At 44.3% G+C, this 24,542-nt stretch overlaps 1 protein-coding gene across 1 annotated transcript in view; it reads left to right on the top strand.

Moving 5' to 3' along the window:
* LOC135517057 (lipoxygenase homology domain-containing protein 1-like) overlaps positions 1-24,542 on the top strand; it is a 56,838-nt gene that overhangs the window by 4,717 nt on the left and 27,579 nt on the right. Inside the window, 12 exon segments of the mRNA XM_064941080.1 lie at positions 1,757-1,837; positions 7,538-7,725; positions 13,128-13,226; positions 13,375-13,523; positions 13,660-13,783; positions 14,002-14,252; positions 15,137-15,272; positions 15,887-16,047; positions 16,503-16,589; positions 17,206-17,341; positions 17,594-17,748; positions 22,135-22,295. Coding sequence (XP_064797152.1) covers positions 1,757-1,837; positions 7,538-7,725; positions 13,128-13,226; positions 13,375-13,523; positions 13,660-13,783; positions 14,002-14,252; positions 15,137-15,272; positions 15,887-16,047; positions 16,503-16,589; positions 17,206-17,341; positions 17,594-17,748; positions 22,135-22,295 — 1,728 coding nt within the window.

Genomic DNA, 24,542 nt, shown 5'->3' with positions numbered 1-24,542 from the left:
GTATGAGGCTGTATAAGAGTGCAGTCCTGTAACTTTAACCACATGAGCCTCACATGAGCTGACTTAGTGATGCTGCTCTGACCTCAACTATCAAATCAATACATTTATCAAACCACAAAAAAAGCTACTGATCATTTTAAGAACTGGCCTTATCACGTTTGCCAGATGGTCATAGAAATGATGTGACTGATGGATACGATCCATTATGAGAGGAAGCAAAGCTTGTAATGCGTTCGATAGAGGCCTGGCTAAAGTACGGGATGCACTCCGTACACATAATGGACACACAGAGTATCTGGAGTAAGGAAGAACTACGTGACATGGCCGGTCTTCTTTTCATTTAGAGCAAATGAAAGAAGACCACGATGTCATTTCCAGACGACACACTAATCTGTGTCGTAATATGAGGACCCATAGTACAGGGACTGTTATCATGCAAGTCGAAGGCTCTCCTTATCACTTCACACCCATGGATACGCAGATAGATTTACACGTATACAGTATCCTGTACCTAGGCCTCATCTATAGTACAGTTGACTACACCTTGTCACTCACACCTGGAAGTCCTGTCATTCTCCCCCATCACATGAGACACATTGACTCAATATGTCACAGAATATACAGATGAACATACGAAGATACTGTATATATACAAGTGTATGTGCATATAGTATGTATGCAGTCTGTTGTGCATATTCATGTTTTCTAGGTCCATGTGTCAATGTGTAATTCATTACAAATAGCTGTGACATATAGCTTTATTGTTATTACCAACATTACAACTGAGGAGTACAGTTTCACCTTACTCAGATATAGCCGATGTCCTGTATGTTCTACCTGTATTATGGAATGATCAATGAACATTTGCATCATGATACAGGTAAGTGGAAGCTCTGGTTTTCAACAGGTCTGCAAGATTGGAACAATCAAGGCAGAGCGAAATGCAACATTTTGGAATTCCGATGGAACTGTGCAGATATAACTGTTCAAGTGACATGAATTCCAAAGTTTGCATTGGGGTTGATTTGTTTTGTCAATGTCAGTTTGAATTTCTTTTGCAGGTACATTTTAGACACAGTGTTGGACAGTCATTTAGTCCTTTAACGCATTTTGCCCTTTATTTAGGGAGTGCAGGCCTGGCATTATCACATAGAGTTGAATATTCACCATAATTGTGGGTAGGGGAGCATTAAGAGAAATGTGGGTCAATGACAATGCCAGGTCTATTCTCTATTGTCGGAGGGTATCGTATCTGATTCACCACGGATGGCAGAGAAGGACCTGCCGCAGAGACACCAGCTATCTGTCACTGTCAGAGGTAGAGGAGTGGGTAGAGGAGTGCCAAAACCCCAGACTGTCTCTGGGCAGGTGTCCGATTCTACCACCCTGTGACAGAGACAATAGTAGGCTGGCCTATGCACATGACACTTTGATCTGACGCTGAATAGGATTGTCTTTCAGTTAACACTTTATTTGATGGTTCATATGACATGAATATGACATAAGACCTATCATGAGGTGTCATGTACATTCAAGACCACTCATGTCAAAGAAAGTGTTACCAATATTTTAGAGGAGGCAACAGAATACTGGGATTCTGCCACCTTTACCAGCCTGGCAGGAGATCCTCATTGTGCCTCACACTAAGTGGTCTAATCTGTCAACAGCTTCAATTGACCAGATCTATCTTTATCCCTATTTATCTTGTAGGCTGTCTCTCTCTCTCTTGCTCATGCTATCTTTTTTCACATTACAGAAGCCGAACGGCATTTGAGAAAAATAAGACGGACGTGTTCCGGATTAAAACACACAATGTTGGGCCCTTGAAGAAGCTGAGGTACAGCATGGCTTATGGTGATGGCATCATGGTGACTGGTTTAACTTATAGTACACTACATTAACAGCATACTGTCCTGTCGTCGCCGACTGAGTTTATAATGCCTGTGGGGGATTTCCTCAGAATGATCACTGAGCGTGAAGCACCATCTGTTCACTGGGGGTTGTGATGATGATGGTGCTAGAGATGGGATCTGGGTCACATCCCAGTCTTAAAAAGTGAGGAGACATAGATTGTCTGAGTGACTACAATGCCCTGGGTGTTGGTAGTAGCCTAGAGCTATATGTTTATAGGAATAAAAAAAATCAAACATCTGAAAATCTGAAGTGCAAAATGCAAGCAGTTTTACATCTCGACCAGAGATGGGCAACCTTTATGGGTGTGGGGGCCACATAGAAAACGGAACTCATCACGAGGGGCCGCAGTGGCTTGTGGGTCTGCGTATCCACATCCACCCCCCCTATTTTAGTGGCCCTCTCACCAGTCCCCTCGCTAGTTGCCCATCGCTGCTCTAGACCATCTTCATTATCCATGTCAATGTGTTCTGAAACTTTCCAGGGCTAATTGTCATTTAACCACTACCTAAATTAATAGGCCTACAATTTCTCATAACATAGGATATTTAATCTGTAAGATGCCACTTTGGGCGACATTTTATCTCTGCAAAACTGAACTTAACTGTGCAAAAAAAAGGCCTACTCACAATGTCGTAGCAGGACTGGTCAGTGGTGTAATGGTGCCTGGAGACGTGAGTATACTTCTCCAGGTATTTCCCAAACGGCCCGCATGGCGAAGGAAAGGCACCTTGTGTGAAAAATTACATTTTCCTAAAGTTTTAAATGCGTTTTCTATAGATTTGTCAGGTTTTCACTCTCAAAATCACACTTTTCATAGAAAAACTACAAAAATGTGATGTTTTAAGTCCACAATACTGCTTAAACCACATCAGAAGACCATTTTTGAAGTCTGGGAAAAATCTTCATGATGACGTTCTGCCAGGTAGGCCTACTTTTAATTGGGAAGGTTTTTTGGGAAAGCATTCAGAAATGTTCAAAGAGCGCATGAGGACTGAAATGCACATGGCAAAGATTCAGCCAAGACTTCGGACCAAACTTTTTAGATACCTGGTTTGCGTAACCATTGTTGCCTTAGATAGAACTTACTGGCAGATATCTACCCTACCAGCTACCAATGTCTTTCTTCTGTGAGCTGTTTCATATTTTGCGAAAACTAGACTATGTGTGTGGCGAGTATGTGAATATATGTCACATACTTTGCGTTTGTGTATGCTACTTGGTGCATGATTATTCTCTATTGTACTACATGCAAACACTATACATACAAAAGTATGTGGGCACCCCTTCAAATTAATTCAGCCACACCCATTGATGACAGGTGTATAAAATCAAGCACACAGCCATGCAATCTCCATAGACAAACATTGGCCGTAGAATGGCCTTACTGAAGACCTTCAATGTGGCACCGTCATAGGATGCAACCTTTCCAACAAGTCAGTTCGTCAAATTTCCCTGCTCGAGCTGCACCGGTCAACTGTAAGTGCTGTTATAGTGAAGTGGAAACTTCTAGAAGCAACAACGGCTCAGCTGCGAAGTGGTAGGCCACACAAGCTCACAGAACAGGACTGCCGAGTGCTGAAGTATGTAAAAATCGTCTGCAAAACTACAGAGTTCCAAACAGACTATGGAAGCAAGGTCCATGACCGAGCAGCACCACACAAGCCTAAGATTACCATGTGTAATACCAAGCGTCGGCTGAAGTGCTGTAAAGCTTACCGCCAGTGGACTCTGGAGCAGTGGAAACACGTTCTCTGGATGATGAATCACGCTTCACCATCTGGCAATCCGACAGACGAATCTGGGTTTGGCGGATGCTAGGAGAACGCTACCTGCCCGAATGCATAGTGCCAACCCTAAAGTTTGGTGGAAAAGCAATAATGGTCTGTGGCTGTTTTCATGGTTCGGGCTAGGACCCTTAGTTCCAGAGAAGGGTAATCTTAACACTATAGCATACAATGACATTCTCAACGATTCTGTGCTTCCAACTTTGTGGCAAGAGTTTGGGAAAGGCCTTTTCCTGTTTCATCATGACAAAGCCCCCGTGGACAAAGTGATGTCCATATAGAAATGGTTTGTCGAGATCGCTGTGGAAGAACTTGACGGCTAGCACAGAGCCCTGAGCTCAACTCCATCAAACACCTTTGTGATGAATTGGAACACCGATTGTGAGCCAGGCTTAATCGCCCAACATCACTGTCCAACCTCACAAATGCTCTTGTGGCTGAATGGAAGCAAGTCCCCGCAGAAATGTTCCAACATCTAGTGGAAAACCTTCCCAGAAGAGTGGAGGCTGTTATAGAAGCAAAGGGGGGATGAACACCATATCAATGCCCATGATTTTGGAATGAGATGTTCAACAAGCAGGTGTCCAGTGTAATTGATACAGTGTAAGACTACCACATTTGGGGGTCCCCGCATTTGGGGAGAGGGGGTCAGCTAACTTCTGGCATTTCAACACATTCTGAAATGATGCAAAGAGAAACATTTGCAGTTTTATAATGCTACCCTAGACATTCTGTCATGAGGCTAAGAGAAAATGATGCTGTTTTAAATCAAATCGTAAACTTTTTGCCATGGGGCAGGGATTTTTTGGATTGTTTTATAGATCATCTCATGTTGATCTACATTTGAAGTCAGAAGTTTACATACACTTATGTTCTTGTTAACAAACTATAGTTGTGGCAAGTCGGTTAGGACACCTACTTTGTTCATGACACAAGTCATTTTTTCCAACTATTGTTTACAGACAGATTATTTCACTGAAAGTTCACTGTGTCACAATTCCAGTGGGTCAGAGGTTTACATACACTAAGTTGACTGTGCCTTTAAACAGCTTAGAAAATGCCTCCGCTCAGGAAGGAGACGCGTTCTGTCTCCTAGAGATGAACGTACTTTGGTGCGAAAAGTGCAAATCAATCCCAGAACAACAGCAACAGACCTTGTGAAGATGCTGGAGGAAACAGGTACAAAAGTATCTATATCCACAGTAAAACAAGTCCTATATCAACATAACCTGAAAGGCTGCTCAGCAAGGAAGAAGCCACTACTCCAAAACCAACATAAAAACAACAGACGACAGTTTGCAACTGCACATGGGGACAAAGATCATACTTTTTGGAGAAATGTCCTCTGGTCTGATGAAACAAAAATAGAACTCTTTGGCCATAATGACCATCTTTATGACCATCGTGGGAGGAAAAAGGGGGAGGCTTTCAAGCCGAAGAACACCATCCCAACCGTGAAGCACAGTGGTGGCAGCATCATGTTGTGGGGGTGCTTTGCTGCAGGAGGGACAGGTGCACTTCACAAAATAGATAGCATCAGGAGGGAGGAAAATTATGTGGATATATTGAAGCAACATCCCAAGACATCAGTCAGGAAGTTAATGGTTGGTTGCAAATGGGTCTTCCAAATGGACAATGACCCCAAGCATACTCCCAAAGATGTCTTAAGGACATCAAAGTCAAGTTATTGGAGTGGTCATCACAAAGCCCTGACCTCAATCCCATATAAAATGTGTGAGCAGAACTGAGAAAGTGTGTGCGAGCAAGGAAGCCTACAAACCTGACTCAGTTACACCAGCTGTCAGGAGGAATTGGCCAAAATTCACCCAATTTATCGTGTGAAGCTTATGGAAGGCTCCCCGAAACATTTGACCCAAGTTAAACAATTTAAAGGCAATGCTACCAAATACTAATTGAGTGTATGTAAACTTCTGACCCACTGGAAATGTGATGAAAGAAATGAAAGCTGAAATAAATCATTCTTTCTACAATTATTCTGACATTTCACATTCTTAAAATAAAGTGATTATCCTAATTGACCTAAGACGGGGACTTTTTACTAGGATTAAATGTCAGGAATTGTGAAAAACTGAGTTTAAATGTATTTGGCTAAGGTGTATGTAAACTTCCAACTTCAACTGTAAAGCTATTTTCCTGATATTCTACACATTTTACTATCATATGCAATCAGCCGCCTACCACTGCACTACGTTGATACTAATGACTTGGGATTAAGATGTGAGTTTAAACTATGCCCACTGAAAAAAGTGTGTATAGGAATACCTGCAAAGCCTCCACTACACAACAGCGTCTTGTGTTCTTTCAGGATATGACCTCGGTGAGAAACAAGTGTCGGAGTGCACCGCATTTTCTCTGGGATTTCTTTGCCACAACAAAAATCAGAAAATGGAAAATAAATTAAAAGGTCATTCAAGTCTAGGCTAGCAGGCTATCATTCCTGAATTCAGCTACAATATTAAGTGAGTGAGTGTTATTATTATTATTTTTTTTAAGTTCAGTGCTGTTCTCTGTAAAAAATAAAGTGTTTTAAAACTAGCCTCCCAATAAGCTGCCAACATTATGAAGGTGTTGAACAGGTATGCAAATGTGTCTCCCTGCATATGCTCTGAAAAAAAACCATTAGGTCTATCATCCCAACATTTTTTTGGACTGCTTCCCTAGTACTTTCCAAATGGTGGCAGCTTAGTTGCAAACATGGTAGCTCGTAGTTGCAATATTATATTATCATATGTTTTTGTTTAACAGTGTTGTGTATCCTATAGAATGAGTTAGAATATCAGAAGGCTAATTGTTGGGTGTCCAATACTCCTCTAAGAAAACCAACCCTCATGTCTTTTTCATAATCCGTTCAAATGTATTGGAGTTTTTACACTTGCAGTATGGCCAAAATGACCAAGTCGGCCAAAAACTGGTTGAATCAAAATGTCCACATCATTTCGACAAAATAAATCAACGTGATAACGTTGAATCAACTCAATGTGGAAACTTGACTGTATTTTGCAAAAAGTCATCAATTTAAGGGAATTTCCTATTTATTCATACAACTTTCAACCTAAATCCAATGGCATCATGGTGAAAAGATGTTGAACTGACGTCTATGCACAGGGTGACTAAATCTAGAAAAATGCACAGCATCTTGTCATCTAGGAAGGATGCTGTGCTAGAATGAACTAACGTTACTTGACAGGCTCACTTTGAACTCGTCATCTTTCTTCTCGAATCCACAGGACATAAAACAACATAGAGGTAAGATCTACATTTTGAGACGTGACATGTAGTACTATTTTCATATTTTAGTATACGCTTTTCATTGTAATGCAAAATTCCTGTAATTTTTTTGAAGATTTATAGCAAAAAAACACGTGTATCTCTTTGAAATGTAAACAGAGCACTGAGCGTACTGCAAGCTTTTTATTGTCAAAGCCTTTTACATTTAATTAAGTTCATGTCATGTTAATTTATCTTTTTGAGACCCGCGGAAACAACTTTGTAGATGACCACCAAAACATGTAAAATCCTCTAAGTTGCTGTGAGAAAGCTGCACTGCTCTGTTGATGCTTGTTATTGGATGTATTATGTCACGAAATCCGACTTTTTGGATATACTGTTAATTAAATGTTAGAGAAATACATTTCTTGAACGATTCAGAACATGAATAATCATGTGTGTCTTGGTAAAATGTATTTTATAACATAAGGAAGTGAAATTTCATAACCAAAGTGCGTTTTCATCCACTATGGTCAGAGTGGGTGGAAATTTGAGTAATTGTCAAATGAGGAGACGTTTCCTCCAGTACCTGACTGTCATTGTGTCCCCAGGATTGAACATGACAACACAGGTGGCTTGAACGCCAGCTGGTTCCTGGACCGGGTCGTGGTGACCGACATGAACCGTCCACACCTGCGGTTCTACTTCGCCTGCAACAACTGGCTGAGCCGTGAGGAGGGGGATGGCCTGTATGTCAGAGATCTGCTGGGCAGCCTCAACCCCATGGATGTCCCCAAACGTAGGTTACTCTGGAGTGCATACCTTTACACACAGTATGCTATACAGGTTAAATCCACATAGAAGATGTGTAGGCTACATTGCACAAGACTGTACTCTACAGTTCATACTGTCCACTGCATACCTATTGCAGTAAATACACTCTACAGTGCATGCAGTATATGACGTAAAGGAAAACCCTTTCATTTAGTATAATTTAGGAGCAGCATGCTGTATCTTGTGGTATCTTGTGGTATAAGGCCAATATACCACGGCTAAGGGCTGTTCTTATGAATAACACAACGCAGAGTGCCTGGACACAGCCCTTAGCCATTTACCGTCTAATATACCATGGCTGTCAGCCAATCAGCATTCAGGGCTCGAACCACCCAGTTTATAATTGTAGTTCTAAACTGGGTGGTTCGAGCCCTGAATGCTGATTGGCTGACAGTCGTGGTATATCAGACCGTATAACACGGGTATGACAAAACAGTTATTTTTCCTGCTCAAATGAAGTTGGTGAACAGTTTATAATAGCAATAAGGCACCTTGGGGGTTTGTGACTTATGGCCAATATACCACGGCTATGTGTTGTATCCAGGCACTCTGCGTCGCGTCGTGCTTAAGAACAGCACTTAGCCATGGTATATTGGCCATATCCCATACCCCCTCGTGCCTTTTTGCTTAATTAACCCACACTTCATGTTCTTAAGCGTAAACCAAAGTTACGTAAGTTACTCTGCCTACTGTTACTTGTGTGTAAGGTGCCCCATGGAGCGTAATCGGCTGGTAAGCATTGTAGTTCTCTTGTTACCATGTGACCTTCACCTTACAACTCCCTGTTAGACAGAGATGGAGAGAGAGTAGGATGCAGGGTGCATGTCTCTTGGGGACAAATGTCACCATGGTAGGGGACACAGATCATGCCTCTGCTCGTGCCTACTTTTCAAGGAGACCTGTTATTCCAAACCAGACAGCTGGCTTGGGAACACCCTTACTGTACTGTAGGCTCTCACTCACTCACTCACTCACTCACTCACTCACTCACACACACACACACACACACACACACACACACACACACACACACACACACACACACACACACACACACACACACACACACACACACACACACACTCACTCACACACACACACACACACACACACACACACACACACACACACACACACACACACACACACACACACACACACACACACACACACACACACACACACACACACACACACACACACACACACACACACACACACACACACACACACACACACACACACACACACACACACACACACACACACACACACACACACACACACACACACACACAGAGAGTGCAAAGTGCGCACACACACAGTATATGAATATTTAACTTGGAAACTGTCTCATTGAGGATTAGAGGAACTATGGGCTGTCTGTCTGTGGTCTGTTGTGAGAAAGAAGGAGGAGACAAACAGAATCATGAGGCATGAGACTAGACATGTGAACAGGGAGAAGTTACGGTTAGAACTGAGAGTTCACGGTTAAAACTGAGAGGTTATGGTTAAAACTGAGAGGTTACGGTTAGAACTGAGAGGTTACAGTTAGAACTGAGAGGTTACAGTTAGAACTGAGAGGTTATGGTTAAAACTGAGAGGTTACGGTTAGAACTGAGAGGTTACGGTTAAAACTGAGAGGTTACGGTTAGAACTGAGAGGTTACGGTTAGAACTGAGAGGTTACGGTTAAAACTGAGAGGTTACGGTTAGAACTGAGAGGTTACGGTTAAAACTGAGAGGTTACATTTAACATTACATTTACATTACATTTAAGTCATTTAGCAGACGCTCTTATCCAGAGCGACTTACAAATTGGTGAATTCACCTTCTGACATCAGTGGAACAGCCACTTTACAATAGTGCATCTAAATCACTTAAGGGGGGGGGGTGAGAAGGATTGCTTTATCCTATCCTAGGTATTCCTTGAAGAGGTGGGGTTTCAGGTGTCTCCGGAAGGTGGTGATTGACTCCGCTGTCCTGGCGTCGTGAGGGAGTTTGTTCCACCATTGGGGGGCCAGAGCAGCAAACAGTTTTGACTGGGCTGAGCGGGAACTGTACTTCCTCAGTGGTAGGGAGGCGAGCAGGCCAGAGGTGGATGAATGCAGTGCCCTTGTTTGGGTGTAGGGCCTGATCAGAGCCTGGAGGTACTGCGGTGCCGTTCCCCTCACAGCTCCGTAGGCAAGCACCATGGTCTTGTAGCGGATGCGAGCTTCAACTGGAAGCCAGTGGAGAGAGCGGAGGAGCGGGGTGAAGTGAGAGAACTTGGGAAGGTTGAACACCAGACGGGCTGCGGCGTTCTGGATGAGTTGTAGGGGTTTAATGGCACAGGCAGGGAGCCCAGCCAACAGCGAGTTGCAGTAATCCAGACGGGAGATGACAAGTGCCTGGATTAGGACCTGCGCCGCTTCCTGTGTGAGGCAGGGGCGTACTCTGCGGATGTTGTAGAGCATGAACCTACAGGAACGGGCCACCGCCTTGTTGTTAGTTGAGAACGACAGGGTGTTGTCCAGGATCACGCCAAGGTTCTTAGCGCTCTGGGAGGAGGAAACAATGGAGTTGTCAACCGTGATGGCGAGATCATGGAACGGGCAGTCCTTCCCCGGGAGGAAGAGCAGCTCCGTCTTGCCGAGGTTCAGCTTGAGGTGGTGATCCGTCATCCACACTGATATGTCTGCCAGACATGCAGAGATGCGATTCGCCACCTGGTCATCAGAAGGGGGAAAGGAGAAGATTAATTGTGTGTCGTCTGCATAGCAATGATAGGAGAGACCATGTGAGGTTATGACAGAGCCAAGTGACTTGGTGCATAGCGAGAATAGGAGAGGGCCTAGAACAGAGCCCTGGGGGACACCAGTGGTGAGAGCGCGTGGCGAGGAGACAGATTCTCGCCACGCCACCTGGTAGGAGCGACCTGTCAGGTAGGACGCAATCCAAGCGTGGGCCGCACCGGAGATGCCCAACTCGGAGAGGGTGGAGAGGAGGATCTGATGGTTCACAGTGTCGAAGGCAGCCGATAGGTCTAGAAGGATGAGAGCAGAGGAGAGAGAGTTAGCTTTAGCAGTGCGGAGCGCCTCCGTGATACAGAGAAGAGCAGTCTCAGTTGAATGACTAGTCTTGAAACCTGACTGATTTGGATCAAGAAGGTCATTCTGAGAGAGATAGCGGGAGAGCTGGCCAAGGACGGCACGTTCAAGAGTTTTGGAGAGAAAAGAAAGAAGGGATACTGGTCTGTAGTTGTTGACATCGGAGGGATCGAGTGTAGGTTTTTTCAGAAGGGGTGCAACACTCGCTCTCTTGAAGACGGAAGGGACGTAGCCAGCGGTCAGGGATGAGTTGATGAGCGAGGTGAGGTAAGGGAGAAGGTCTCCGGAAATGGTCTGGAGAAGAGAGGAGGGGATAGGGTCAAGCGGGCAGGTTGTTGGGCGGCCGGCCGTCACAAGAAGCGAGATTTCATCTGGAGAGAGAGGGGAGAAAGAGGTCAGAGCACAGGGTAGGGCAGTGTGAGCAGAACCAGCGGTGTCGTTTGACTTAGCAAACGAGGATCGGATGTCGTCGACCTTCTTTTCAAAATGGTTGACGAAGTCATCTGCAGAGAGGGAGGAGGGGGGGGAGGGGGAGGAGGATTCAGAAGGGAGGAGAAGGTGGCAAAGAGCTTCCTAGGGTTAGAGGCAGATGCTTGGAATTTAGAGTGGAAGAAAGTGGCTTTAGCAGCAGAGACAGAGGAGGAAAATGTAGAGAGGAGGGAGTGAAAGGATGCCAGGTCCGCAGGGAGGCGAGTTTTCCTCCATTTCCGCTCGGCTGCCCGGAGCACTGTTCTGTGAGCTCGCAATGAGTCGTCGAGCCACGGAGCGGGTTACGGTTAGAACTGAGAGGTTACGGTTAAAACTGAGAGGTTACGGTTAGAACTGAGAGGTTACAGTTAGAACTGAGAGGTTACAGTTAGAACTGAGAGGTTACGGTTAAAACTGAGAGGTTACGGTTAGAACTGAGAGGTTACGGTTAGAACTGAGAGGTTACAGTTAGAACTGAGAGGTTACAGTTAGAACTGAGAGGTTACGGTTAAAACTGAGAGGTTATGGTTAGAACTGAGAGGTTACGGTTGGAACTGCGAGGTTACGATTAGAACTGAGAGATTACGGTTGGAACTGCGAGGTTACAGTTAGAACTGAGAGGTTACGGTTGGAACTGAGAGGTTACGGTTAGAATTGAGAGGTTACGGTTAGAACTGAGAGGTTACGGTTGGAACTGCGAGGTTACGGTTAGAACTGAGAGATTACGGTTGGAACTGCGAGGTTACAGTTAGAACTGAGAGGTTACGGTTAGAACTGAGAGGTTACGGTTAGAACTGAGAGGTTACGGTTAGAACTGAGAGGTTACGGTTAGAACTGAGAGGTTACGGTTGGAACTGCGAGGTTACGGTTAGAACTGAGAGATTACGGTTGGAACTGCGAGGTTACAGTTAGAACTGAGAGGTTACGGTTGGAACTGCGAGGTTATGGTTAGAACTGAGAGATTACGGTTGGAACTGCGAGGTTACAGTTAGAACTGAGAGGTTATGGTTGGAACTGAGAGGTTACGGTTAGAACTGAGAGGTTACGGTTAGAACTGAGAGGTTACGGTTGGAACGGCGAGGTTATGTTTGGAACTGAGAGGTTACGGTTAAAATTGCGAGGTTACAGTTATAACTGAGAGATTATGGTTGGAACTGCGAGGTTACGGTTGGAACTGAGAGGTTACGGTTAGAACTGAGAGGTTACAGTTATAACTGAGAGGTTATGGTTGGAACTGAGAGGTTACGGTTTGAACTGAGAGGTTACAGTTATAACTGAGAGGTTACAGTTAGAACTGAGAGGTTACGGTTAGAACTGAGAGGTTACGGTTAGAACTGAGAGGTTACAGTTAGAACTGAGAGGTTACAGTTATAACTGAGAGGTTACGGTTGGAACTAAGAGGTTACGTTTGGAACTGAGAGGTTACGGTTAGAACTGAGAGGTTACAGTTAGAACTGAGAGGTTACAGTTAGAACTGAGAGGTTACGGTTAGAACTGAGAGGTTACAGTTAGAACTGAGAGGTTACAGTTAGAACTGAGAGGTTACAGTTAGAACTGAGAGGTTACAGTTAGAACTGAGAGGTTACGGTTAGAACTGAGAGGTTACGGTTAAAACTGAGAGGTTACAGTCAAATTTACAGTTTCAGTGACAATGGTCGCATAACTTGAAAGGTACCATGATGGCATTGTCTATGTGAAATATCATGACATAACCGGTTCACTGTCAGATATGAATGAGAACACATACATACAGTGCAATATCACTGAGTTCATAAATATGCTATTCTTTTTGATATTTGATCATTTTACAGTGAATAAGTACATAGTGAGTGTGTTCACTTCTGCTGAGAAGGGCAGCGGGACTGATGCTGACGTCTTCCTGAATATCTTTGGAGAGCATGGCGATACAGGTGAGATTTAGACTCTTCGTGTAGCTTAACTGGTCAAACTGAAGATATAGCTCTTTCCTGAGTTATTAGCAGTGAGAATACCAGCTCTGTCATTAGCGCTTTGATTTAATTCTATATAACAATATGGTTTCTTTCTATATAATTAAAGGGGAGAGACGGCTGGACAGTGACAAAGATAATTTTGAGCGAGGCACGGAGGACAAGTTTACTATTGAATCACCAAACCTGGGAAGGCTAAAGAAAATCACCATTGGCCATAACAACAGGGGCTCATCAGCTGGATGGTGTCTGGATAAGGTACACACACACACACACACACACACACACACACACACACACACACACACACACACACACACACACACACACACACACACACACACACACACACACACACACACACACACACACACAACATGTTATCTATCTCCAGGTGGTCATTGATGACATGGGGAACAAGGAGGTGTATGAGTTTCCAGTGAATCGTTGGTTCGCCATGGACGAAGAAGATGGAAAGATACAGAGAGATGTGTTGGTGGGAGCAACACAGCCCATGGGTGAGACCACCCATAGGATTACGTATAGAATTATGAATAAATTATAGGATTTCTATGAGCCCACCATCACATCAGATACATAAATCAGATTGTATGTTCACTTTAGTGACCTGAGTTTTTTATGGTCAGGTCACATGGTCTTAGTTATGATGGCTTTTATAATAGAATCCATTGAATGACCTATAACCTAACCACTCTGTGTTAATGGATCGCCAAAGCGGTGGTGTACAACGTCCAGGTGATGACGGGCAACGTGAGAGGTGGTGGCACCAACTCTAAGATCCACATTATCATGCATGGTACCAAGGGCCTGAAGAACAGTGGCAAGGTGTTCCTGGAGGGTGGAGCATTTGAGCGGGGGCTCATTGATATCTTCAACGTGGAGATTGCTGCGCTGCTCAGCCCACTCAGCAGGGTCACCATCGGACATGACAACGGAGCTGTTGGGGCCGGCTGGTACTGCGAAAAGGTTCCGTCTTATCTGTGTTGTTGATGTTGATGTTGAGGTTGTTGTTGATGTTGAGGTTGTTGATGTTGTTGTTGTTGTTGATGTTGTTGTTGAGGTTGTTGATGTTGTTGTTTTTGAGGTTGTTGTTGATGTTGATGTTGATGTTGTTGATGTTGTTGATGTTGTTGTTGATGTTGTTATTGATGGTGTTATTGTTGTTGTTGATATTGTCGATGTTGTTATTGCTGTTTATGTTCTGGTTGTTGAGGTTGTTGTTGTTGATATTGTTATTGTTGTTGTTGTTGATGTTGTTGTTGTTGAGGTTGTTGTTGATGTTGATGTTGTTGATGTTGTTGTTATTGAGGTTGTTGTTGATGTTGAGGTTGTTGATGTTGTTGTTGTTGTTGATGTTGTTGTTGAGGTTGTTGATGTTGTTGTTTTTGAGGTTGTTGTTGATGTTGATGTTGATGTTGTTGATGTTGTTGATGTTGTTGTTGATGTTGTTATTGATGGTGTTATTGTTGTTGTTGATATTGTCGATGTTGTTATTGCTGTTTATGTTCTGGTTGTTGAGGTTGTTGTTGTTGATATTGTTATTGTTGTTGTTGTTGATGTTGTTGTTGTTGAGGTTGTTGTTGATGTTGATGTTGTTGATGTTGTTGTTATTGAGGTTGTTGTTGATGTTGTTGTTATTGTTGTTGTTGATATTGTCGATGTTGTTATTGCTGTTGAGGTTGTTGTTGTTGAGGTTGTTGTTAATGTTGATGGTGTTATTGTTGTTGATGTTGTTGTTGAGGTTGTTGTTGTTGCAGTATTGCACATTTCATCATCTACATGTACCTCTTATCTACTGGTGTGTGTTTCCATGTTCTAACGTCTTTCTCTCTCTGTGTGTCTCCGCCCAGGTGACAGTGTACTGCCCATTCACAGGGATTGAGCAGACGTTTCCCTGTTGCAAGTGGCTGGATGAGGACGAGGGGGACGGACTGATTGAGAGGGAGCTGTACGAGATGGTGTCCCTCAGGCAGAAGAAACTTAAGAGTGGGTGACTTATCCATTCTACATACACGTCTACTGTAACACACATAGGCTTACAGTTGGTTAAACAGATGTAGGATCTTAATTTGAACCACTTTGCTACAGCAGGAAAATAATCCACAGCAACAGGAAATGTGAATTATTATGTGGAATATAATTAATGGACATTTTTGTTGGGGCTGATAAAACATTTTGTGTGGAAAAATCAGGTCTGAAATTTCAAAGTGGAAATTACAAACTTCAGAAGCCTTTTAAAGCTCAAATACACTACAAAAGTGTACATTTCCTGCAAGTTCTTCTGCAACAGGGTGATCAAACAAAGACCCTACATCTGTAGTTGTAAGGGGCAAGTTCAGACATTGTACAGCAACACATAAATATGATTCCAGATGAGTTTACATCATTTTAAAGAAACTCTTCAGCTGGAGGTAGGATGTAATATATTTTGATCAGGCCTATAGAAACCATTCGAGTTCAGTTCACTTTACTTTATTAGCCGTATTTAGGAATTTGACAGTCAACATTTACAAACCACACTGACATCAATGACAACACACAGACAGATATGCAATAGACAATAGGATTCATTTTCCTGCGTACCCATCATCCCTTCCCAGAGTACCCGTGGTCCCTGTGGATCTGGACATCAGACGTGAAGGGGGCAGGGACGGACGCCCAGGTCTTCCTACAGATCTACGGTGAGAAGGGCAAGTCAGATGAGATGAGACTGGAGAGCAACTCAGACAGCTTTGAGCAGGCTCAGCTGGATAAGTTCATGGTAAGACCTGGATCAGCCATAGAACTATACATTTTCTGCACACCACAGTGGTTTAAAATTCTTTATTTAAGCAGGCAATTCAGTTAAGAACAAATTCTCATTCATGATGACAGCTTAGGAACAATGGGTTAACTGCCTTGTTCAGGGACAGAACTACAGATTTTTACCTTGTCAGCTTGGGGATTCGATCTAGCAACCTTTCGGTTTCTAGCCCAACCCTCTAACCACTAGGCTACCTGCTGCCCGCCGTAGCTGTCTCAGTGTTAGCCCACTGTAAACTGGGTGTTGGTGTGGGTGGACATTTTTGCCCAGAGATTTGGTATGGACTCATTAATATTCATTTTATAACTTTTGTGATATGCGTGTTTTAGTTGTTTGAATGTATATATTTTGTCTTTTGTGTGTATTTATTCTTTCTTCAATACTAACAGTTTTAAATTGTCGGACCACTGTAGATTGAAATGCCAGACATTGGAAAACTGACCAAGGCCCGTATCTGGCACGAAAAGAGACATCCTTTCGCAGGCTGGCATTTCGCTAGGGTGAGATCTACTGGGTTGTTTGGTCTGTCAACATTAGCCTTTTATACTGTTAGTTACATAATCAAACTTATCATGAAAGTGAAGTGAATCAAAGCACAATCTGTTATCTGATCATTGAAATAAACCCAAGTTACAGCATACTTAAAGCATACAGATGTAGGATCTTAATTTGAGTCAGTTTGTTACAGCAGGAAAATAATCTTGCAGCAACAGGACATGTGAATTATTATGTGCATTATAATGAATGGACATTTTTGTTGTGGTTGGTAAATGTTTCATAAGGGAAAATTAAGTCTGAAATTTCAAACTTCAGAAGTCTTTTCAAACCTCAAATACACTGCAAGTTTTATATTTCCTGCATTGCAGGAAAGTTCTCCTGCAACAGGGTGATCAAATTAAGATCCTACATCTGTACAGACTAGTATCTGAGCAGTGGTTGAGATATATTATACACTAGTCTGAGTTTTATCTTACCATGTGACCTGACCTGGAACTCTGGGCCCTAGTTATAGGCAATAAACCAGGCTATAATAGGTCAGGTCACAGAGTCAGGAAGAACTATTTATAGTTTTTTTTAAGTCCCCTATTTAAGTGTTATGTCGGTGTCTTACCCCAGGCCACGGTGATGAAGACACTGACAAGGGAGAAATACTCGTTTAACTGTGGCCGCTGGCTGGACATCAACGAGGACGATAATGAGATCATCAGAGAGATGCCCGCCACCGGAGCTCTCATCCCAGAGCCGTTACAACGTAGGACCCACACATACTCTCATACACACACACACACACACACACACACACACACACACACACACACACACACACACACACACACACACACACACACACACACACACACACACACACACACACACACTAACACCACATATTAGTTTGACAACCGCATACCTTCAAACATTGCATGAGTACTTATTAATACTCTTGTCCAATTAAGAATGTTTAGAATCATCACAGAGAATGTTAACATTATATACTTCTCAGTGCTGAAGTATCGCATCACCATCTGTACTGGGAAAGTGAGTGGAGGTGGCACTGATGCCAGCGTATTCCTTAATGTGATCGGGGACCTGGGAGACACAGGGGATCGACTCATGTTCCTCAGCAAAAACAACGTCAACAAGTTTGAAAAGGGCAACGTGAGTAGGGGTGGTTTAGGAGTACCTGGGTGTATATGTAGTGTAGGTGGTTTAGGAGTACCTGGGTGTATATGTAGTGTAGGTGGTTTAGGAGTACCTGGGTGTATATGTAGTGTAGGAGGTTTAGGAGTACCTGGGTGTATATGTAGTGTAGGTGGTTTAGGAGTACCTGGGTGTATATGTAGTGTAGGTGGTTCAGGAGTACCTGGGTGTATATGTAGTGTAGGTGGTTCAGGAGTACCTGGGTGTATATGTAGTGTAGGTGGTTCAGGAGTACCTGGGTGTATATGTAGTGTAGGTGGTTTAGGAGTACCTGGGTGTATATGTAGTGTAGGTGGTTCAGGAGTACCTGGGTGTATATGTAGTGTAGGTGGTTCAGGAGTACCTGGGTGTATATGTAGTGTAGGTGGTTTAGGAGTACCTGGGTGTATATGTAGTGTAGGTGGTTCAGGAGTACCTGGGTGTATATGTAGTGTAGATGGTTCAGGAGTACCTGGGTGTATATGTAGTGTAGGTGGTTCAGGAGTACCTGGGTGTATATGTAGTGTAGGTGGTTCAGGAGTACCTGGGTGTATATGTAGTGTAGGTGGTTTAGGAGTACCTGGGTGTATATGTAGTGTAGGTGGTTTAGAAGTACCTGGGTGTATATGTAGTGTAGGTGGTTCAGGAGTACCTGGGTGTATATGTAGTGTAGGTGGTTCAGGAGTACCTGGGTGTATATGTAGTGTAGGTTGTTCAGGAGTACCTGGGTGTATATGTAGTGTAGGTGGTTTAGGAGTACCTGGGTGTATATGTAGTGTAGGTGGTTTAGGAGTACCTGGGTGTATATGTAGTGTAGGTGGTTCAGGAGTGCCTGGGTGTATATGTAGTGTAGGTGGTTCAGGAGTACCTGGGTGTATATGTAGTGTAGGTGGTTTAGGAGTACCTGGGTGTATATGTAGTGTAGGGGTGGTTTAGGAGTACCTGGGTGTATATGTAGTGTAGATGGTTCAGTCGTACCTGGGTGTATATGTATTGTAGGTGGTTCAGGAGTACCTGGGTGTATATGTAGTGTAGGTGGTTTAGGAGTACCTGGGTGTATATGTAGTGTAGGTGGTTCAGGAGTACCTGGGTGTATATGTAGTGTAGGTGGTTTAGGAGTACCTGGGTGTATATGTAGTGTAGGTGGTTCAGGAGTACCTTGGTGTATATGTAGTGTAGGGGTGGTTTAGGAGTACCTGGGTGTATATGTAGTGTAGATGGTTCAGTCGTACCTGGGTGTATATGTATTGTAGGTGGTTCAGGAGTACCTGGGTGTATATGTAGTGTAGGTGGTTTAGGAGTACCTGGGTGTATATGTAGTGTAGGTGGTTCAGGAGTACCTGGGTGTATATGTAGTGTAGGTGGTTCAGGAGTACCTGGGTGTATATGTAGTGTAGGTGGTTCAGGAGTACCTTGGTGTATATGTAGTGTAGGTGGTTTAGGAGTACCTGGGTGTATATGTAGTGTAGGTGGTTCAGGAGTACCTGGGTGTATATGTAGTGTAGGTGGTTTAGGAGTACCTGGGTGTATATGTAGTGTAGGTGGTTTAGGAGTACCTGGGTGTATATGTAGTGTAGGTGGTTCAGGAGTGCCTGGGTGTATATGTAGTGTAGGTGGTTCAGGAGTACCTGGGTGTATATGTAGTGTAGGTGGTTTAGGAGTACCTGGGTGTATATGTAGTGTAGGTGGTTTAGGAGTACCTGGGTGTATATGTAGTGTAGGTGGTTCAGGAGTACCTGGGTGTATATGTAGTGTAGGTGGTTTAGGAGTACCTGGGTGTATATGTAGTGTAGGGGTGGTTTAGGAGTACCTGGGTGTATATGTAGTGTAGATGGTTCAGGAGTACCTGGGTGTATATGTATTGTAGGTGGTTCAGGAGTACCTGGGTGTATATGTAGTGTAGGTGGTTTAGGAGTACCTGGGTGTATATGTAGTGTAGGTGGTTCAGGAGTACCTGGGTGTATATGTAGTGTAGGTGGTTTAGGAGTACCTGGGTGTATATGTAGTGTAGGTGGTTCAGGAGTACCTGGGTGTATATGTAGTGTAGGTGGTTTAGGAGTACCTGAGTGTATATGTAGTGTAGGTGGTTCAGGAGTACCTGGGTGTATATGTAGTGTAGGTGGTTCAGGAGTACCTGGGTGTATATGTAGTGTAGGTGGTTCAGGAGTACCTGGGTGTATATGTAGTGTAGGTGGTTCAGGAGTACCTGGTGGTTCAGGAGTACCTGGGTGTATATGTAGTGTAGTGGTTCAGGAGTACCTGGGTGTAGGTGGTTTAGGAGTACCTGGGTGTATATGTAGTGTAGGTGGTTCAGGAGTACCTGGGTGTATATGTAGTGTAGGTGGTTCAGGAGTACCTGGGTGTATATGTAGTGTAGGTGGTTCAGGAGTACCTGGGTGTATATGTAGTGTAGGTGGTTCAGGAGTACCTGGGTGTATATGTAGTGTAGGTGGTTCAGGAGTACCTGGGTGTATATGTAGTGTAGGTGGTTCAGGAGTACCTGGGTGTATATGTAGTGTAGGTGGTTCAGGAGTACCTGGGTGTATATGTAGTGTAGGTGGTTCAGGAGTACCTGGGTGTATATGTAGTGTAGGTGGTTCAGGAGTACCTTGGTGTATATGTAGTGTAGGTGGTTTAGGAGTACCTGGGTGTATATGTAGTGTAGGTGGTTCAGGAGTACCTGGGTGTATATGTAGTGTAGGTGGTTCAGGAGTACCTGGGTGTATATGTAGTGTAGGTGGTTCAGGAGTACCTGGGTGTATATGTAGTGTAGGTGGTTCAGGAGTACCTGGGTGTATATGTAGTGTAGGTGGTTCAGGAGTACCTGGGTGTATATGTAGTGTAGGTGGTTCAGGAGTACCTGGGTGTATATGTAGTGTAGGTGGTTCAGGAGTACCTTGGTGTATATGTAGTGTAGGTGGTTTAGGAGTACCTGGGTGTATATGTAGTGTAGGTGGTTCAGGAGTACCTGGGTGTATATGTAGTGTAGGTGGTTTAGGAGTACCTGGGTGTATATGTAGTGTAGGTGGTTTAGGAGTACCTGGGTGTATATGTAGTGTAGGTGGTTCAGGAGTACCTGGGTGTATATGTAGTGTAGGTGGTTCAGGAGTACCTGGGTGTATATGTAGTGTAGGTGGTTAGGAGTACCTGGGTGTATATGTGGTGTAGGTGGTTCAGGAGTACCTGGGTGTATATGTAGTGTAGGTGGTTCAGGAGTACCTGGGTGTATATGTAGTGTGTATATGTTGGTGGTTTAGGAGTACCTGGGTGTATATGTAGTGTAGGTGGTTCAGGAGTACCTGGGTGTATATGTAGTGTAGGTGGTTCAGGAGTACCTGGGTGTATATGTAGTGTAGGTGGTTCAGGAGTACCTGGGTGTATATGTAGTGTAGGTGGTTCAGGAGTACCTGGGTGTATATGTAGTGTAGGTGGTTCAGGAATGCCTGGGTGTATATGTAGTGTAGGTGGTTCAGGAGTACCTGGGTGTATATGTAGTGTAGGTGGTTTAGGAGTACCTGGGTGTATATGTAGTGTAGGTGGTTTAGGAGTACCTGGGTGTATATGTAGTGTAGGTGGTTCAGGAGTACCTGGGTGTATATGTAGTGTAGGTGGTTTAGGAGTACCTGGGTGTATATGTAGTGTAGGGGTGGTTTAGGAGTACCTGGGTGTATATGTAGTGTAGATGGTTCAGGAGTACCTGGGTGTATATGTATTGTAGGTGGTTCAGGAGTACCTGGGTGTATATGTAGTGTAGGTGGTTTAGGAGTACCTGGGTGTATATGTAGTGTAGGTGGTTCAGGAGTACCTGGGTGTATATGTAGTGTAGGTGGTTCAGGAGTACCTGGGTGTATATGTAGTGTAGGTGGTTCAGGAGTACCTGGGTGTATATGTAGTGTAGGTGGTTCAGGAGTACCTGGGTGTATATGTAGTGTAGATGGTTCAGGAGTACCTGGGTGTATATGTAGTGTAGGTGGTTCAGGAGTACCTGGGTGTATATGTAGTGTAGGTGGTTCAGGAGTACCTGGGTGTATATGTAGTGTAGGTGGTTCAGGAGTACCTGGGTGTATATGTAGTGTAGATGGTTCAGGAGTACCTGGGTGTATATGTAGTGTAGGTGGTTCAGGAGTACCTGGGTGTATATGTAGTGTAGGTGGTTCAGGAGTACCTGGGTGTATATGTAGTGTAGGTGGTTCAGGAGTACCTGGGTGTATAAGTAGTGTAGATGGTTCAGTGAATAATGCTCATGCAATCAGTAAACCTTCCTGAGACCTGAAGACTTGTGTTAGCTCCCAGATCTAAAATCTAGGCTTTAGCTCAGTGGGTTAACTTGGTTTTGAGCGGTTTATCTCCCTCATTTCTCCACAGGCCGATGAGTTTCTGACCGAGGCGGTGTCGTTGGGGCAGGTGCGCAGGGTGCGTATCGGCCATGATGGGAGGGGTGGAGGCTGTGGTTGGTTCCTGGATAAGGTGTTGGTCAGGGAGGAGGGCCAACCAGAGTCTGCGGCCATAGAGTTCCCCTGTAACAGGCAAGTCAACCAGCCAATGACGTGGCAACCAATCACATTATATATTTCATAACATAATGGGAGCATGCCAACTAACTAACTTAGGGCTTGATTCAATGCATTGCGCTGAAGACCTGCACTACATCAGATAGAAATTTAAAAGCAATGTTCCCACGTTCGCGGAGACTGCATTCCCGGTAAATGCTGCATATGTCAGGTCAATTGGAAATTATCTTTCCATTTCAATCACGCTACAGCGCTGATTTTCAGCACTATGCATTAAATCCAGCCCTTGGTGACTATAATGTAAAACGAGAATGTAACCAATTTACTGAAATTAACATTCCATCAGTTTACTGAGAGTTTGGGAAATTACTTTCATGGGATGAACCTTCATGGACTTGTGCTGTGTACAGGGAAGCACCTTCATGGACTTGTGATGTGCACAGGGAAGCACCTTCATGGACTTGTAGTGCAAAGGGAAGAACCTTCATGGACTTGTAGTGCACAGGGAAGAACCTTCATGGACTTGTAGTGCACAGGGAAGCACCTTCATGGACTTGTAGTGCACAGGGAAGCACCTTCATGGACTTGTAGTGCACAGGGAAGAACCTTCATGGACTTGTAGTGCACAGGGAAGCACCTTCATGGACTTGTAGTGCACAGGGAAGAAACTTCATGGACTTGTAGTGCACAGGGAAGAACCTTCATGGACTTGTAGTGCACAGGGAAGATCCTTCATGGACTTGTAGTGCACAGGGAAGCACCTTCATGGACTTGTAGTGCACAGGGAAGCACCTTCATGGACTTGTAGTGCACAGGGAAGAACCATCATGGACTTGTAGCGCACAGGGAAGAACCTTCATGGACTTGTAGTGCACAGGGAAGAACCTTCATGGACTTGTAGTGCACAGGGAAGCACCTTCATGGACTTGTGATGTGCACAGGTTTGCAACTTCATGGACTTGTAGTGCACAGGGAAGCACCTTCAAAGACTTGTGCTGTACACAGGGAAGCACCTTCATAGACGTGTGCTGTGCACAGGGAAGCACCTCAAAGACTTGAGCTGTGCACAGGGAAGAACCTTCATAGACTTGTAGTGCACAGGGAAGCACCTTCAAAGACTTGTGCTGTGCACAGGGAAGCATCTTCATGGACTTGTAGTGCACAGGGAAGCACCTTCAAAGACTTGTGCTGTGCACAGGGAAGCATCTTCATGGACTTGTAGTGCACAGGGAAGCACCTTCAAAGACTTGTGCTGTGCACAGGGAAGCATCTTCATGGACTTGTAGTTCACAGGGAAGCACCTTCAAAGACTTGTGCTGTGCACGGGGAAGCACCTTCATGGACTTGTAGTGCACAGGGAAGCATCTTCATGGACTTGTAGTGCACAGGGAAGCATCTTCATGGACTTGTAGTGCACAGGGAAGCACCTTCATGGACTTGTAGTGCACAGGGAAGCATCTTCATGGACTTGTAGTGCACAGGGAAGCATCTTCATGGACTTGTAGTGCACAGGGAAGCATCTTCATGGACTTGTAGTGCACAGGGAAGCACCTTCATGGACTTGTAAGTTCATGGACTTGTAGTGCACAGGGAAGCATCTTCATGGACTTGTAGTGCACAGGGAAGCACTTCATGGACTTGTAGTGCACAGGGAAGCATCTTCATGGACTTGTAGTGCACAGGGAAGCATCTTCATGGACTTGTAGTGCACAGGGAAGCATCTTCATGGACTTGTAGTGCACAGGGAAGCATTTCATGGACTTGTAGTGCACAGGGAAGCATCTTCATGGACTTGTAGTGCACAGGGAAGCATCTTCATGGACTTGTAGTGCACAGGGAAGCATCTTCATGGACTTGTAGTGGGAAGCACACTTGTAGTGCACAGGAAGCATCTTCATGGACTTGTAGTGCACAGGGAAGCACCTTCATGGACTTGTAGTGCACAGGGAAGCACCTTCATGGACTTGTAGTGCACAGGGAAGCATCTTCATGGACTTGTAGTGCACATGGACTTGGTGAAGCAAGCACCTTCATGGACTTGTAGTGCACAGGGAAGCACCTTCATGGACTTGTAGTGCACAGGGAAGCATCTTCATGGACTTGTAGTGCACAGGGAAGCATCTTCATGGACTTGTAGTGCACAGGGAAGCATCTTCATGGACAGTGCACTTCATGGACTTGTAGTGCACAGGGAAGCATCTTCATGGACTTGTAGTGCACAGGGAAGCATCTTCATGGACTTGTGGACTTGTAGTGCACAGG

The sequence above is a fragment of the Oncorhynchus masou genome, chromosome 28 (genome assembly GCF_036934945.1).
Source record: "Oncorhynchus masou masou isolate Uvic2021 chromosome 28, UVic_Omas_1.1, whole genome shotgun sequence".
Classification (NCBI taxonomy): Eukaryota; Metazoa; Chordata; class Actinopteri; order Salmoniformes; family Salmonidae; genus Oncorhynchus; species Oncorhynchus masou.
This window is presented reverse-complemented; position numbering and strand designations above follow the sequence as displayed.